Below are 18,049 nucleotides of genomic sequence, written 5' to 3' on the forward strand. Positions count from 1 at the left end.
AGTAATCCTCTGAGTTATGTGCATTTAAATTCCTGATGACAGCTGCTTTGGTTTAAAAAAAAACATAACAAAAACTGAAAACAATGAATTTACACTTAAATGTGAACCATGTATTTAGTCACTGAAAAGCAATGACCCAGTCAAAAGGCAAAGAATATAATCCTTTGAAAACCTAACGGTCTCTCCCTAAGAAAGAATTGGCTTGACCAGATATTCTGCATAAATATACTGACCATTGTAAATACTGTTATACAATTTTAGCATCAGCAGATGATGTCAAAATCAGCATGGGAAAGGTGCATTTCTAACATGAAGCCATCCGACTTAATACCTTGTAATTTACAGCTCAAATTATGTTACGATCATAAAAAGTGGAAGTTTGGTAACTGTTCAAAACTAATTTGAACTCTATGTATTCTTGAAATAAATAATAATACAGAAAATTGTCAAATCTTAATTGTTCAACAAATTTAGGGCATTCTGTGTGGTTGTATCCACATGTCCTATTATTTGTTCATTATTGTGGAAAAAGACAAAAACTAAATTTTCGTTGTGATAGATAAAAACTAATCAGTCACATGGAACTGATGTGTCAGTAACCTATTCATAATATAGATCCATTATTTCAACAGTTTCCTGTTTGTGACTTGGAGTATTTGGCTATTTGACAAAAGAACCCAAATAAACAAGTGAACCAATTTCTTTCAATAGTATTTAGCAAATTTCTGTATTTGGTGTACTGCTTTGCTTTTTATTGCACCTTATGGAATCATCAACTTAAAATGAAAAGTACTAATGTATCTATTTTGAATACACCGAGTTTAATGAATCTTATTTTTCTTTCAATTCTCAATACTGTTATCACAATGTACATCTTCATTTCCTTATTTCTGTTGCAGTTTGGGCAATACACTTTATCACAATGTACATATTCATTTCCTTATTTCTGTTGCAGTTTGGGCAATATACTTTATCACAATGTACATATTCATTTCCTTATTTCTGTTGCAGTTTGGGCAATAAACTTTGTTGAAATATGAAAATAAAGTAATATTGCACTCCCTGATGTGAAAAGAACAATAACAAATTATAGAAATTATACATTTTAAAAACAAAATCACATTCATACTTGGCTCATGTGAAACAATATTGCACTATTTCTGATAGTAACCCCATTCATGAGCAGGGTGTATGTGTGTGTGTGTGCATGTGCACGCTTGAAAATAGACTTAACTTTACTCAAAAGGGCACCAAAGCAAAAGTTTGTGTCTATTTACTCAAAGTGTGCATAATACACAATACAAGTGCGCAAGAATGAAACGATGGTCAAAATTCAAGTGACTATGCTTGTGTGTACGTGTACGTTTTTTTGCACAGGGTGGGTGTGGTAGAGACCTTGATGAGTTCTAAATAATGTATTATTTCACAGCATTATAGTGAGGTGATTTAAACTTTAGACTTGTATTATATTGTATTATTTCACAGAATAATGGAGAGGTGATTTAAACTTGAGATATGTATTGTGACAATGACACCGTGCTATCCCCTTTATTATTTTAAATAAATTTATCTTGTGATGAAGTAAACCAAACAAAATATCCTGGTGGGAAAGAACAACCTAGCCCCATAAATTAAATCGCTAGTCCCTTGCAGTACAGTGTGGCAGTTTACAGTGATGACTAGCACTGGGACATCATGCTGCAGACAGTAGCATGATGTCCCACTCAGTCACATTATCCTGACACCAGTCCTAACACTAACCTCTTAATGCTGAGAGCCTAGCAAGGCAGCTGTTAGTACCATTTTTATAAGTCATTGGTTTGAACCCACAACCTCCCGTACCTGAGGTGGACACTAATCACTTGGCCATAAGGGTGGTCAAATTTAAAAAGCATGATAAATTTATATTGTCCAAGTGAAGTTCAACAAGGTGGGCCCCTTGTCAAGCCAGTGTGTAAGTTTTCTAAATGTATAAAATATACAAGACGTTCAAAATTAATTTCTATTGCTCATATATATGATGGAAATAACTATCACTGATTGCTTAAATGGTATTTGATTGTTAACCGCTCATGACGTCTTAGGGTGGTCTTCAATGATTGGCTGTTCAAATGCTGATAAGCAAAACCACAGTAGAGATACCACTGGCCTGCCAGACTAGGCACCGTGGTGATTTGTATTTTATTGCTCTGTTGTGGAACAAAAGTGGAGGGGATTAAGTTCCCCACGCATGAGCTGTACTGTAATGCTGGAGACCAGATTCAAGTGTTGCCATGGCAATTTGCTATCCAAACATGTCACTTCACCTTGCTCACTCAAGTAGTCCCTTCCATAATAAAAGGCATCAGCATATAGTGTGTGAATTTAGGATAGGGGTGGGATTAGAAGTGGGTTGATGTTGGGAATCTATCTAAACAGGCAAAGTACTGTTGTCCAATCCAGGGAGTGTCATGTGCTCTCTGTTGCTTTCCTAAAATCCAGCACTATGTGTCAACAGTATACTCAGAAATACCCTGGAAGTCTTCAAGTAAATATACCTAGATAGACCATTCAGTCAGTTAAATGAAGATCATGATCTATGATATACGTCTGTAAGCTCCAATTTATAACAAGAGATTGCATACCATTTTTGTCAGCCCAGGCCTTGACAATAGGTCTGGCAGATTCCACTTCTGCAGGACTTGCCACATTCCTCTTCAGGTACTGACTATGTGCCAGTTCCACCTCCCTTTTTGTCTTCTTGGCTGCTATCTGTCAATAAAGTTAAAACTTCAAAAAGTGTACTCATACAACAAAGATGCCCCCAACCAATAAGATGCATTTAAGGGCAAAGTGCCAAGTCAAATAGGGGCCACAACTCCATAATGTTTTGTTGGAATACTTTATAAAATCAAACTTTGTCTAGATCTTCAGTGTTTCAGCCAGGTTTTTAAAATAAGAGCCAAATGGCATCCTTTATTATGAAAACGTGGACTAATGGTGTCAACAAAATAGTCCAGTATCATAATAAAATGTGATATAAGTTACAAAGTCTGTTTCACATGCTATTTGCATCCAAAACTAAAATAAAGCTTTTTAACTTAGAACTGGATTCTACCCTTTGATGCCTCCGGTCAGGCTCTAACAGCACAGGATAGGTCAAAGTGTAGAATTTTATTCCTCTCCTAAATTATACCCCTCAGTCTTTGAGAAGTTTTTCTTCAGGTGTGATAACGTTTGTCCTTCTGTGGAATCCAATTCTTTGACAGTAGTTTCACTTTCTGTTTGAATTTTGCCTTGGCTTTAATGTGTTGTGCCAAGCTGTCATTATATCTGAGGTAATCTGCATCACTTTCTGATTTAAGATAGATAGTTTTGGTAAAGAAATTGGTTATCCTAATTCCCATATCTACCTCTTGGCAAAACTTGTCCTGTACATATGATAAACAACACTAGATTAAGGTAATTTAACATGATTGGAAGCACATGCGTGGAAATATTGCTGTGACTACAGATTTTTCTTGAGTAAAACAAAAGTTAATGGTGGTGTTGTGGTGCACTTTTATGTGATTTGCTGGTATATTTCCAGTATGCAGATTACATATAGACATAATCAATCAGGATTAGTGAGGTTTGCTGTAAAAGTTTTACATAATTCATCAAATGATGAACAGTTAGATCAGAAAGCCAAGTACTGTTGGAGTCTTTCCCTATAATACAGTCATTGTAACACTGTCCCTCATAAAAGATTGGTACAGTCACAGATTATTATAAAGTGCCTTAGCAATGTGCTCTTCCTCGTACAACAAGCATAGTCATTAAGACAAGTGCCTCAGCAATACACTGTCACTCATACAATTAGGGTATAGTCATTGATATCATTATAAAGGAACTTGGTATAACATTGTCCCTTGTACAAGGGTTTAGTCACATATCTCATTAAGTACCTCAGTATAACACTGTCCATCACACAACAAGGGTGTAGTCATGAATCTCATTATAAAGCACCTCAGTATAACAGTGTCCCTCATACAACAAGGGTATAGTCATGGATCTCCTTATGAAGGATCTCAATATAACACTCCCTCATACAACAAGGGTGCAGTCATGAATCCCATTATAAAGTACCTCTGCATAACACCATCCCTTATGGGAAAAAAAGGATATAGTAATAAACCTAATTATATGTTAAACGTTTTTTGTTTTTTTTAAATAACTGTAGCCTGGTGTTATATACACCCCAAGATAATGTAATGTTGATCTGTATATAACATACAATAATACAAAGTCTTTCTTGTAATATGCCACAGTATGGTACATTCTCATCATAATGCTAATGTGTGTGTGTGTGTGTGACTTGGATTTTAAACGTAACCTTTTTAAAAAATCTCATATCACTACACTGTCTGCAGTGTGGCAGTTTATAAAGATGACTAGCACTGAGACAACATGCTAAAGACATGTAGCATGATGTCCCACCCCAGACACATTATCCTAACTGCAGGCCGACCAGTCCTACTGCTAACCTCTTAATAATGAGCGCCTATCAAGGCAGCTGTTAGTTCCATTTTAATAAGTGTTTGGTATGACTCGACCAGGCTTCAAACCCACAACCTCCCACACTGACACAGACATTTTGTTGCCATGTGTTTTTTTTTACGCAAAGGATTCACATAATGCGATTTATTTAATATCCAATGATTTGGATGAGGGACAGCATTGTGTATACTACGAGCATAGGCATAGTCTGGTTTCCTGCTTCATATGCTTCCTGCGTTGCACTCCACTATTTGCACAGCGGAGTGCAATGCAGGGAGCATACAAAACTAGGAAACAAACTAGCATAGGCAATATTATGACAGAGTAGCTTCCCCTAAAGTAATCACAAGATTAAAATGGCGTGGACTAAGAATCATTAGCGAAGAAAGTGAAAGAAGCAGAGCACAAAAGAGTAACCGTGGATCTAACTTTAATGAAAAACAAAGAAAATAATTCCCTTGACTGGAATATGGCACATCCATTAGGATTACCAGTGTAACTTCTGATTGCATGTTTGTGAAGACTGCAAAAGTGAATAATCCTCTCGTGACAGGGTTGAAGAATTTTAACGAATCTGCCCTGGTTAGCCACAAGATATCTGGAGAACACATTATCACCCACAACATTCTTTAACAACAAAGAAATCAGTAAACTTGCCAAGACAAATGCGTTATTTTAATTACAAAGTCAGTGGGTCATTGCAGATTTTGTTGGATTATAACTTTGCTGCAATAAAAGAAAGACCTTAAAGTTTAAGTGTAACTTATTAGAAAGAAGATTAATCATTAGCCTTTTTGATTTTTGGATAAATGTGTTCTGGGACAAAGCACAATGAAATCGATCATAGTACACATTTTATGACAGGCAGTAAATTAACTGCCTTTGGTTAAAAAGATTTATTTGGCTTTTTGTATTGGCTTATATGTAATGTGTTGGTCTATAATATTGCTTCAAAAAGATTATAAGGAGACTGTTATAAGAACAACTTTAAACTAAAAGAAAAATGAACTAATAAAATTATTCTTTGAATGGATAATGCATTTGTTTGTTAATTGTGCATGTTGGTTTATTTGTATTATTAGAGAGAGACTGAGAGAGAGAGAGTATATTGTGCAAGTTGCAACATCGTATTTCAAGCAGAAAAAGTATGGATGAGATGAAAATTTGTCAGTATATTTTTGACCCCCACATTTTTTATTTGACCCCCAGTTCTGACAACACAGTTGTTTTTTTTTAAATCTCCATTTTACACCCCTGGGGGATACACTGAGAGTAGCCCATAATGCTTATCATGGGAGCCTTAAATTACAGTCATGAAGTGAGATTGCCTTATTAAAAAAAAGTGCATAGGATTCTCCACAGAATTTTGAAGTTGGAAGTCCAGGACTCCTTCCTTAAAAAAGTTAGAGTCTTAACCCTAAGGTGTTCCAATAAAAAGAGCTTTTATTTCTTTGCAATAATTCAAAGCATTATGCATGTAATGTTGCATCATCAATATAAATCTCAACAGATTGCTAATTCTCAGTTCACTGTGAAATACTTAGCTTTATCATAAAAGAATCTACGGTAATTAAGAACAGGGATAATTATAATTGTTTGCAGGGTTACTAACTTAGAACAATCGTTAATGACTTTCTATTACCATTCTTTAATTTTTGCATGCAGCTAGACAGAATCAAGGAAGAGATTCAATTTTATTTTCTTCTACATTAATTAATTTTAATTTGCTTAATTACATTTCAGATATTAAAAAATTCCAATCAGTTTTATTTTCATTCATCTTTAAGAAAATGAACACATTACATTACTATTTCTTAACGAAACACTAAAAACCTTTTCCAATGCAGATTTTGGACCAAAATCTTCATTTCAGGGCCTTCCTCCATCATACTCTTCAATTTTGTTCGTTTCATGTTTTAAATGTCTACGTCGTTATTTTCTTGATATGATTATTTTACCAATGTTATAGGTGAAATCAGCAACACTTCAGCTACAGCAGCCAAGTCTAGAAAGAAGCAAGAGTACCTCCTGCACATCACATGGATGCATCCTGTTGTCATCGAAAATAATCACGTGAAAACTAAAGTATATATGCACATGTTTTTGTCAAGACCAACATAAGTAACATTGATATTTTGCAATGGGGTCAGATTTTTAAAGGAAAAGAATTTCCCAGATTTTCCTCACTGGCTATACTGGCTATTTAAAAAAAGACCTTGTTTTATCTTAGGTATTTTTAAAAGAACTTTTAATTCAATTTATTTTGGTGTATGACTGATGGGTAAAATATGGGTTGTAGAGTATAATGCTTGACCTTGCTTCAAATGTGCAAACAAAAAATTGCTAACTCTTCTCTGTCGTTTTTACATCCTGACCTTTAGATGTAACATGTAATAAAAAGAGCAGATATATATTTTTATATTACATTTTATATATTTGGTAAGTCATTCATTGCACTTTCTGAAGCTGGTATTGTCCAGTCTGTCAAATTCGTTTTCCCCATTTTAATAACTAATAAAGATACTGTACTTCAGTATAATTCAGGCTGATTTTTCAAGCACATGGGAATAGCCAATCTGGTTAGCTGTGTGCTTCGATCATGTACAATTTCCATAAGTACAATATCTAAAACATTTTCAGCCGTAATAACAATGGCATTCCAACATTCATAATACCTGTATAGCACCCATATTTATATTTTAGGGACGAATGCCAAGAGGTCCCCAAATCTTGGACTGTTTTTCTACATATGGCATAAAATGGAAGTGTTCCAAAACAATTCAGAAGGATTTGAAGTACAATAAAAACAAAATTATGGTGAGCCATGCTTACTGAAGTGAGATATCAAAGCACATCTAATCAGGCTTTTGATTAAGTCATGATAAGTGACAGACAATGAATTAAAAGGTGTCTTAAATCTCCTAAAACTGGGCCAATACAACTTAATCTCTTTCTAATCACTTGGAATGTTTTTGATAACCCCAGCACTACGAGAATGATGCTCCATTTGTAGAAACAGATCAAACAAAAGATGTTTGCTGATAAAAATTTGTATATTGACGAAAAGGCTGTTGACATTTAAAAATATGAACATTATGTGGATTTCAGCACCTTGGATAATCCCGAGTACATAACATGATTTTTTTCCCCCCATCACTTAATGAAATGGAGTCCATGACTATATTTGTCTTAATAACAAGAATTGTTATAATGGTATGTGGTATATTGAGGAAGTTGTTGTTGTTGTTGTGGGGTTTAACACCATTTTTCAGCACACAATAGGCTATGCATGGCGGCCAGTATTAATGGTGGAGGAAGAACCCAGGAAAACCCCAAGAAGAACCACCGACCCACAAGAAGCTACTGGCAAGCTTTCTCACATACCCACATTGGCCGAATCCTAGACTCGAACCCATGCAGACAGAGGTGAGATGGCAGTGATCCATAACGGAGAGCGCTTTAGACTACTCTGCCACTCTGGGCCCCTACTGAGGAAGTACTGTACTGACACTATATTTGTCTTAATAACAGAACTATGTTATAATGGTATGTGGTATATTGAGGAATTACTGTATTGACACTGTATGTCTTAATAACAAGAACTGTGTTATAATGATATGTGGTATATTGCGGAAGTCCTGTATTAACACTATATTTGTCTTAGTAACAGAACTGTGTGAAAATGGTATGTGGTATATCGAGGAAGTACTGTATTGACACTATATTTGTCTTAATAACAAAATCCTTGTTATAATGCTATGCGGTATATTGGGGAGAGTGCCACAATACTTAAGGCTTTCCATACGAGTGTTTCAGTGATGAATCATCATTTATTTACTTAGTGAAATTAAGATCATGTGGGTCTTCTTTCTAGAGTGTTCCATGCTCATTCCATTTAATGTGGTTTTGCTAGACAGTACTCAGGGAAAGTTAACGTTTAAAATTCATCAAGCTTTCATGTCAAATTAAAAAATATTGTTTAATTGGTAAGAAATATGCATTTCGAAGGTAACTAAGGCATAAATGCAGTTCCTCTAATAATCCAATCAAACAAAAACTTCAACACAACAAACCCTCTCAGCTTGCTCCTGTCTGTTCTGAGCAAATCTGGCACCAATAGACTCCAATAATGGATACTTAGGGATCAGCACCAATGCTTGCCTTTCTTCCAGAAAACCATGATGGGACCACTTGTAAATAGAAAAATGTATAATTTTTAAATCAAATGACAGGATTTTCACCTCATTGTTAACTATATCTGTCTCACCCCATGTTGTAATGATGTTGCAGCTGGTGTCAGGGTTAGTCTCAACCCCATGTTGAAGTTTTGGTGCAAGCCCACTCTAAAACTACCTGTAGAAATTTGATGACACTTCCTCCAATTAATGTTTAGGAAGAGAGAACTGATGTTTTGTCATCAAATTAAACTTTCTATTCAGGGGAACACTTTATACAGGCTGTTAGAATTCAATGTACATTTGTAATGAAATGTGCTCTAATCTGTAAAGTTGTGTCTGTATAAATGTGATGGTGTGTATACCAGTGTTTGTCTCAGTGTGTATCCAAGTAAATCATGTAACAAATCAAACCCTGTCAAAATTCAAGTATAAGAAAACATTCGGGACCAATATTGTTCACTTCACTGTACTAATACATGTAATAAGATTTTTGAAAAATTCAAACACAAGATAAATACACAGTTTCGTTTGAATGAAACCAGAAAATGTCAAAGACATTTTATCTGCTTTTCACAAGTTCAGTAACTTATTTTGTAGATTAAATCAAAACATGCTTTAAAATGTACTGTGTCCTTTTATTTCCCCACATATTGTCAGAATTGTGACCTCCCTGGTAAATATGCACACCACACAAAATTTACAAAATCATCCAATCAGAGCTTTTCCACAATTAACTAAATTAACTTTTTGCTTTGCAGTCATGTTCTACCGTTAACATCTACTTTTTTTGCATTATTAAATACTGTTTTCAATAACAACTTTTTACATCTTAATCACACAATAATACTGTTTTGAAAAGGGAAGCAACTGAAATTTTTCACCATGACATACATTAGAGAATTCACATAACACCCTAATGTGTAGACAGTTGATTCTGGAAAAAGTTGTTTATGTTATCAGTGTGGTATCATGAGATGAAAGCAGGGCATTTTGACAACCAATCAGTACCAAATTTTCTTGTGCTTCAGACAATTAAAACTCTTTTTCAAAACCATGTCTTCTAACAATATAAAATGTATTTACCAATCCAAATGACAGAAATCTTGCTTTGCTAACCTTACTTTCCTTCTCGGTCTGTTTTAGTTGGGGTGTACATGCCATGTACTAAAAATGACTTTTATCAAAGAAAGCAAGAACTGTTGTCTTCTGCTGACAGCTTAAAATCAAACCAAACACCAATAAAATAAAATGAGTATGTCAAAAACTAATAGAACACAATGTTCCTGACAAACAGACTATACTCAACACTGACCACAAAAATCCCAACTCTCTCGACAACTACTACAAACTTAGTAACAACCAGAAATGTGTTATGTCAAACCTGCTTTCTTCAAACTCTGCCAAACACATTCTCTTTCAATCCCAGCTGAGTCAAACATAATCATTCACTTTGAAATGAAAAATCCTGTTCTCACCAACCAATTAGATCAATTATTTATCCACACATCATTCCACAGGCAAATTTTAATGTAACATATTCGTAGTCAGTATTAGTAATAGCAACATGTGCCATATTTCCTGAACAGAAAATCAATTTCCTACAAAACCATGAACTAGAAAATTTCTCACATGGACATCAGCTGAGTACTTTGTTTGGAAGATATTTCATACATGGATAATTTTACAATCAATATCAATTACAATGTCAGTTATCACAGTGTCAACACTTCAAAACAAAGTAGAGATATATATAACAATGACACCAATCTCTAATTATCCATGAATTTAATCCAACACATTGTTAAACATTTTACGATTTGCTTAGAGCTGTTTACTCAGTATCACATCAGTGGCTATAAAGAGCATTTCCAATTAGAACTGATGAAAGCTACAAATTACCCATATAAATAAAATGAATTATTATTTGTTATTTTCATATGACATCCATTGATTAAATGTTACAATACCACAATACTAACAAATATTTTTATATTGTTATTTTATCGCTCATAGAACTTGTGTTCTTCCAAGCAACAGGTTATAAAACAGCCCTCATCAGCATATTCATATTAATTCACTGGGGCCCCTGAGTGTCCCAAGGTGCTCACCTTTACTGATCACTGAAACCTCACCCTTCTCCACATGGGTTCAAGTTTCTGGCTCAATTATGACAATATAATGCAACAGCAGCCAGTAGTGAATACAGTGCAACTTGGGAAACAACAGGGAACATTTTGAAATTTTCTATTACCAAATTTGTTGTTTTAACTGAAATGAGTCATCACTATAAGTATCTGATTGCCACATGAACTCTGGCAACTACTTATTACATCTGATATGGCAAAATTATAGGATTTGAGATATCAGCTGTGAGTAAATCTTTTACGTAAATATGCAAATCCAATGGATTTGACTGCTTGAAAAAGAACATTCTAATGACAGTTTTCTTGAGTCTAATACCACCGTTAAAGACTTTCAACCACGACATCACAGGATATACAAATTTGACCAGTTTATAAATTGATGAATGGACCAACCATTAAACATGCTCCATATGACTGGAGTTGTGTCAATAAATATTATAACATTTGTGTGAAACAATAAAACCTTTCTTTTAAACATGTAAATGATTTTTCATTAGTAATAGTACAACACAGTAGTTATATCAAAATTATCTATCAAAAGAGAAGTATCGTACTTGAGGATCTTCTGTCAAAGAATCATCGAGCATGATTATGCTGTCAGATCCGGAAGTATCAGACACTGCTATTATCGAGATGTCCTTTCCATCATCTGTTGCCATGGTACTGAATATATATATATATATATATATATATATATATATATATATATATATATATATATATATATATATATATAGCAAAGAATAAGTTTACAGTGTATTTTTGTTATTCTGATGCTGCCTTCTCCTAAACCATCACATTTTTGTTCATCATGGTGCTGGCAAATTATGTTACTGATACTCATGGAATTCCATTTTTACCAGTGTATTAAGATGAAATATTGGATAAATTCATTTATCTTTCCTAATATTAAGCCCACAATCTTTCATCAAGATCTGCATGAGTTATTCTTTCACTGTCCTCATGATTCTCAACAAAATATACTTCTCCACTAAACTGCTTACATTTTTACTAAAGAGCCACAGGTACCTTATGCAAGCCTGATACTAAAATGAGTAAAAACCATGAAAATAGTATGTTCTAATACACAGATTCTAAGACAAACACCTATTAAGAGACAGGGTTTGTAACTTGAGAACTTTAAGCTGCACACACAGCCCTCAATTTCTTTATTGCATTAGTTGTGTTGACAGTGAAATTTTACAGTGATCTGTATCATAAATTTCTGTTTTAATGAGCTAAATCTTTAAGAATTTAATATGGGAGAAGATAAGAACAGAAAATGTTAAAATGTGGCAATTCTTATCTGGTCAGACATCATTACGCTTGCCCCAGATCATCAGCATTTTCAGGACTATGCAGCTTTACAGGTCACACCAAAGTAAAGAGGCCTGCAGATATTTATGCAAGTCTGTAATTACTTTTCCGAAGAAAAACCTAGGTGTTACTCTGGACAGTACTCTCACATTACACCAACATGTCATGAACATATGCAAGGTTGCATATCTTGAGCTGAGACGCATCAGCTCAATTTGCAAATATCTTTCAGCTGATGCCACTAAAACACTTGTGTGTTCATTAGTACTTTCAAGACTGGACTATTGTAACTCAATTCTGTCTGGTTCATCTCAATATCTACTCCAGAAACTTCAAAAAGTTCAAAACACAGCTGCTCGGATCATACTTAGAGTATCACGATCAGAGCACACCTCCCCACTGCTCTGTATCCTACACTGGCTATCCATTCGATCCAGAATCAAACATAAAATTTGTTCTCTGTGCTATGTTTCACTGTCGGACTCTAGTCCAACATACCTATCTGACCTCACCCATGTGTACACACCAGCAAAATACTTACGCTCCTCTTCTGACAATCGTATACTCATTATTCCCACTATGAAAAGTCATATGGACAGCGTTCTTTTGCATACCAGGGCCCAGCAACGTGGAATGAATTGCCCACTGAACTTAGACACAAAGACACAGTGATCACTTTCAAGAGTGCTCTCACAACTCACTTATTTCGACTGCAAGAACAAGCTTAAAGACCTAATAATGTTTCCTACCTTAAATATTTTCAGCATGTTTTTATGTTTTCTAACTTCATGGTGTTTGTCTTTGTAATCATATCATTATATGATTTTTATCTTATAGGTGTTGTCTAATGTTGTAAAGCGCTTAGAGCTTCTAAAGAGTAGGCACTATACAAAGTCCTCATTATTATTATTATTATCAAAAAGTTGGAATTCACCGACACTATTTGGGGTTGGCATGGGGTAGCTGCTTACTAGCCAGACCAGCAAACTTGAACGACCTTTCAAGATATACCTGCATGAAATCAATAGGAATATGATTTATTTTCTCAAAAATTGCAATCATAGCATTCATTCTGTCGTTAATCCACTGACAGATGAGATGAAAGCGCATCGTTGCTGAAATCTGACCTGGATCTGGCCATTTGCATTCCTAGTGATGTGAATAAACAACTCTTGCAACCTACATGACAATGACATCAGAGTTCATAAAGTCATGTGATATCAATGATAAATAATTTCTAGTGTTGCTGTAGGAAAACAGGTCGAACACATAAATGAAAATCACGTAATTTTAGTAGAAAAATGAAGAAACAAACTTTTTGAAAACATTTTTTGTGAAAACAATGACCGAAAATCTGTAAATGTTACAGCAATTTGAAGAAAACCAGATTCACTAGTGTGGAAAGCACATCAATGTGGTAGTCACATGACACAAAGACATAGATGACACGTGCTCTGTATTTCTTGAAAATGGTTTTCTCCACCCTACTGCGATACCGACAGGTTTCTGGTCGTTGTTCTCAGAATATGCTGAGAATTAAGTGTGCATTATATTTATTTACAAACATTAAGTGACTTCTATATGTCCAAATTCTATGTACAACAACTTTGGAAATTTGTTTATTGTCCATATCACGTGACTATATGACCTCTGATGTCATTGATATGGTTGCGAGAGTTGTATAGTCATGTGATTTGGGATGCAAATGGCCAGATCCTGGTCAAATTTCAGCAACAACATACTTTCTGTCTCGTCTGTCAGCGGATTAAAGACAGAACAAATGCTATGCTCACGATTTAAAAATAAATCATATTCCTATCGATTTCATGCAGGTACATGTATATCTCGATGAAAGTTCGTTTAAGTTTGCTGGTCCGGCTATAGTCCTATAATGTAAGACATAGTACATGTTGGTTTTGTTTAAATGCTATGTCTAACTATCCAAATAACGGCCTTGTATAGTGTGTTCCGATGTCCATGACATCGGAATGAGTAGTCAAAGTTTCAGGAATATCTCACATTTGGCAACATGTATCGACACTCTTCCACCAATTTATGTGTAATTAATATACTTACTGTGCTGTCTTTATCCTGGCAAAATGAAAATATGACACTAGCAAATGGATGTATTTTTATGTTCCATTGACATGCATCTGAATTTGTTGCGATGCGATGGTAGTCAAGGTATGCCGAAGTATGTGTAAGTAGATTAATGTGGCGGATATGTTTCTTGAATGAAACGAAATGTTACTTTATATTTTTATTAATTTTGTTAAAGAATAATATTTCAACTTAACCCAATTTTGGCATTCCAGCTTTCATTGCTTTCCAGTCAAGTGAAATGTAGGCCAACGAAACTTTAAAACAGGTCGATTTCTTCTGTGAGAATTTGAATTTATTAGAGAAAAAACATCAGAGTAAGTAAAGTCTGACTAAAACATTATGACTTTACTTTGTAGAAAAGCACCATTATTTTAGTTGCCAGTTGTGTGAAATATTCCTGAAAATTTGACTTTCGTTACAATGTTAGTCGACATACAAAAACACTACACAGTGCTGTTAGTTAGACAGTAAGACGCTAATGCCCAAAACATAAATATCAGCGTCAAGGTCTTACCTGTAGGACTAGTCCGACTATAGTCTGATAATACAAACCCGTTTGTACCCCTATACCGAATTAAATAATGGAAATCTTTAATGTGATAAAAAGTGCAAGAAACTTAGTCAATTCATTCATTGATTTATCATTTCTAACCTGACTCTGAGTAGAGTGGCCCTAACACTGTCATCTTAAGCTCGTTTCATGCTTAACAGAAGTTTTCAGTGCAATAGACGGACATGCTCAGATCCATTTCCAGTTTCTGGACAAGTCCATTTTCAGCAAAGGAGTGTATGACGACTACAAATGTATATACATAAGTCATCTGCTTCCGATATTTACAATGTCAAATCAAGGAAAGGAAAATGACAACTATGCTTTTCGTGTGGATTTAACAAGCGGTTTAATTTCTATGTTCATGTATGCAGAGGGATATAATTCCAAACTCTCAAAGTTATGTAATTTACGCATTTATTCAGCATTTGCCAAACAGGATGAACTACATCATTATGTAGTCTGAAGCAAATAAACTAGCCTATAGTGTACGCAATATGGCGCCATGTTAGTATGGAAAGTCCGTTAAGCATGAAATGGTGCAGGGGATGGCAGCATTAGTGCCATTCTGGTCACAGTCAGGTTAGAAATTATAAATCAATGATTCAATTGACTTTGTTCTATGCACTTTTTATCACATTAAACATTCTCGTTTTTGAAATCGATAGGGGGTACAACAAACGGGGATGTAGAGTGAGACTATAGTAAGCGGCTAGCCCATGTCGACACCAAATAGTGTCAGCGAATTCCAACTTTTTGATAGAGAATGGACTCTGATCCTACACCCCAACATAAATATCCAAACATAAAAAATGAGGTGACAAGGATCAGAGGAAACTTGGACTATAGTACCGATAAGGTTATTCCATGTTGTCAGATTTTGTTGTACTTTATTGATAAAACAATGTTCATTTAAAGAACCGATAAGGTGATTTCATGTTCTCAGAGATTCTGTCGTACTTAATTGTGATAAAAAACAACACAAACGCCGTTTATATCAATTATATCAGGTTATAATTCATATTCTGAAAACCTATCCAAATTTATTGATAGTGTTTTACAACCTTTAATGAAATCACTTCCTTCATACATTAAAGATACCACCGATTTCATTAAAAAGTTGAAGTCTATTCCACAGCTATCTGATAACTCAATCCTTGTATCATTAAACGTAACATCACTATATACCAACATTCCGCATGCAGATGGTATTGAAGCATGTAAATATTTTATTGATAACAATCTTAATAATAACACACTATCTAGTAAAGATATATGTAAAATAATAAAACTTCTCTTGTAAAACAATTATTTTCAATTCAATAATATGAATTACATACAAATAATGGGTACAGCAATGGGTAGTCCCATGGCTCCTTCATACGCTTCCCTTTTCATGGGTAAATTAGAAAAAGATTTTCTTCAAAACGAAAAGTTTAATCCATCTGTTTGGTTTAGATTTTTAGATGACATACATGTATTTATGATCTGGAACCATTCAAATGAAGAACTGAAAAAATTTATTGATCGCCTGAATCATTTTCATCCAACAATTAAATTTACTTATACTGCATCAAGTACACATGTTTCATTTTTAGATGTAAATGTAATAAAAAATATTGATAACACTATCTCTACAAATATTCATATCAAAGAAACTAATATCCACCAATATGTAGAATATTCTTCATGTCATTCCATGTCATGTAAAAACGGTATACCATATAGCCAGGCCAAAAGATACCGATGCATTACTTCAGAATATTGTCAATTACAAAATTCTCTGAAGAAATTACGAACTTATTTCCAAAATAGAAATTATCCTACATACATAATTGATTCTGCACTGAACAAAGTCTTTAATCTTACTCAACATGAGGCTTTAAACACAGCAGAATGTAAAATAGAGAGAGATGTAATTCCTTTCACAATATAATATAATCCTTCATTACCTAATATAGGTCGTATAATTAATAAATATTAAAGTCTCCTAAATTTATCCAATAAAACTAGTGTCAAATCACTTTTCAAAATTAAACCAGTTCTCGCTTATAGAAGACCCAAGAATTTGCAAGATTTTTTAATCAGAACTAAACAGACAGAAAATAAAAAAATACACTTTTCGTCATCTAAAAGTAACAGACACCGGTGTTCTCAATGTGCAAACATAAGAGAAAGTACTTCTTTCAGTAGTGCTAATACAAAAGAGGTATTTTCTCTACGCGATAACACTAACTGCATATCAACTGATGTGATTTATTTAATAACCTGTAAAAAAATGTAGCATGCAATATGTTGGACAAACACTACAACAAGTTTGTAAGAGAATGAATAATCATCGCTTTCATATAAAAAGTTATAGCGATCCTCTGTTTTCCTCTAATATTTCAACACACTTTAACACCAATAATCACTCTCTACTTGATTTTTCTTTCATGACAATAGATATTGTGCATGGTGACATGAACAGATTCATAAAAGAAACTTAATGGATTTATAAGTTAGATACTTTGTATCCTAATGGACTTAATGCTAATGCACAATATAAAATTGTATAATTTAAATTGATATATTGTATATCCTTTATAACAATATAATTATATGTATGACTGGTTGTCTCTAGTTTATTTTAATATTTTACTAACGTCGTACTTAATTGGTAAAACGTCAGACTCCATTAATTTATAGTACCGGTAAGGTGATTTCATGTTGTCAGAGATTTCGTCGTACTTCACTGATAAAACGTCTGACTCCTGTGTAGTGTACGTATCTTCTCTACTTGGTCACTTGTAATCTAGTCATTAAAGTAGCTAATCAAACCGTGTGTGGTGCTATTGTCCAAAACATAATGGTTATGACTGTGTGATAAAATAAAGCAAAATTTGTCTTTCAAAAGTTACCCAAGTTGTTTTGTTTGGCAAATGTTCCCGCCGTAGTATTCCAAGGGAGATAATTATACAACCAGTGTAATAATTCGGACAGTCCAAACAACAACTGGAACAGAAATCAGCAACAAAGGAAACTTTCGGTTGGTATAGGAAATAAACCTAACAAAATTTACACAAGGAAAATGTTGTGTGTGCACCTATTATTGTCGTTATAATTGTTTTACATTGCACTTTATATTTTGACCAATGTCCTAACCTAGTTTACACCAGGAAAATATTGTATACGCGTTCGTTAATTGTTATTGGAATTATTTTATTTAGCCCCTCATATTTTGACCTCTGTAGTTTACT

The 18,049-nt window shown here is 34.2% G+C and overlaps 1 protein-coding gene across 2 annotated transcripts in view; it reads right to left on the reverse strand.

Moving 5' to 3' along the window:
- The window catches only part of LOC149807719 (uncharacterized), a 105,645-nt gene extending 87,904 nt beyond the window's left edge, over nt 1-17,741 (reverse strand). For both annotated transcript variants that reach the window (XM_089969726.1, XM_089969718.1), the window contains exons 1-4: nt 17,711-17,741; nt 11,395-11,503; nt 8,592-8,708; nt 2,625-2,751 (exon numbers count right to left, since the gene is read on the reverse strand). In XM_089969726.1, the coding sequence (XP_089825852.1) occupies nt 2,625-2,751; nt 8,592-8,708; nt 11,395-11,499 (349 nt within the window). In that variant the 5' untranslated portion in view covers nt 11,500-11,503; nt 17,711-17,741. The remainder of the gene's footprint in view (nt 1-2,624; nt 2,752-8,591; nt 8,709-11,394; nt 11,504-17,710) is intronic.
- Between the last annotated feature and the right edge of the window lie 308 nt (nt 17,742-18,049).

This window comes from Sinohyriopsis cumingii, chromosome 1, assembly GCF_028554795.1.
Source record: "Sinohyriopsis cumingii isolate HCF-2022 chromosome 1, ASM2855479v2, whole genome shotgun sequence".
Taxonomy (NCBI): Eukaryota; Metazoa; Mollusca; class Bivalvia; order Unionida; family Unionidae; genus Sinohyriopsis; species Sinohyriopsis cumingii.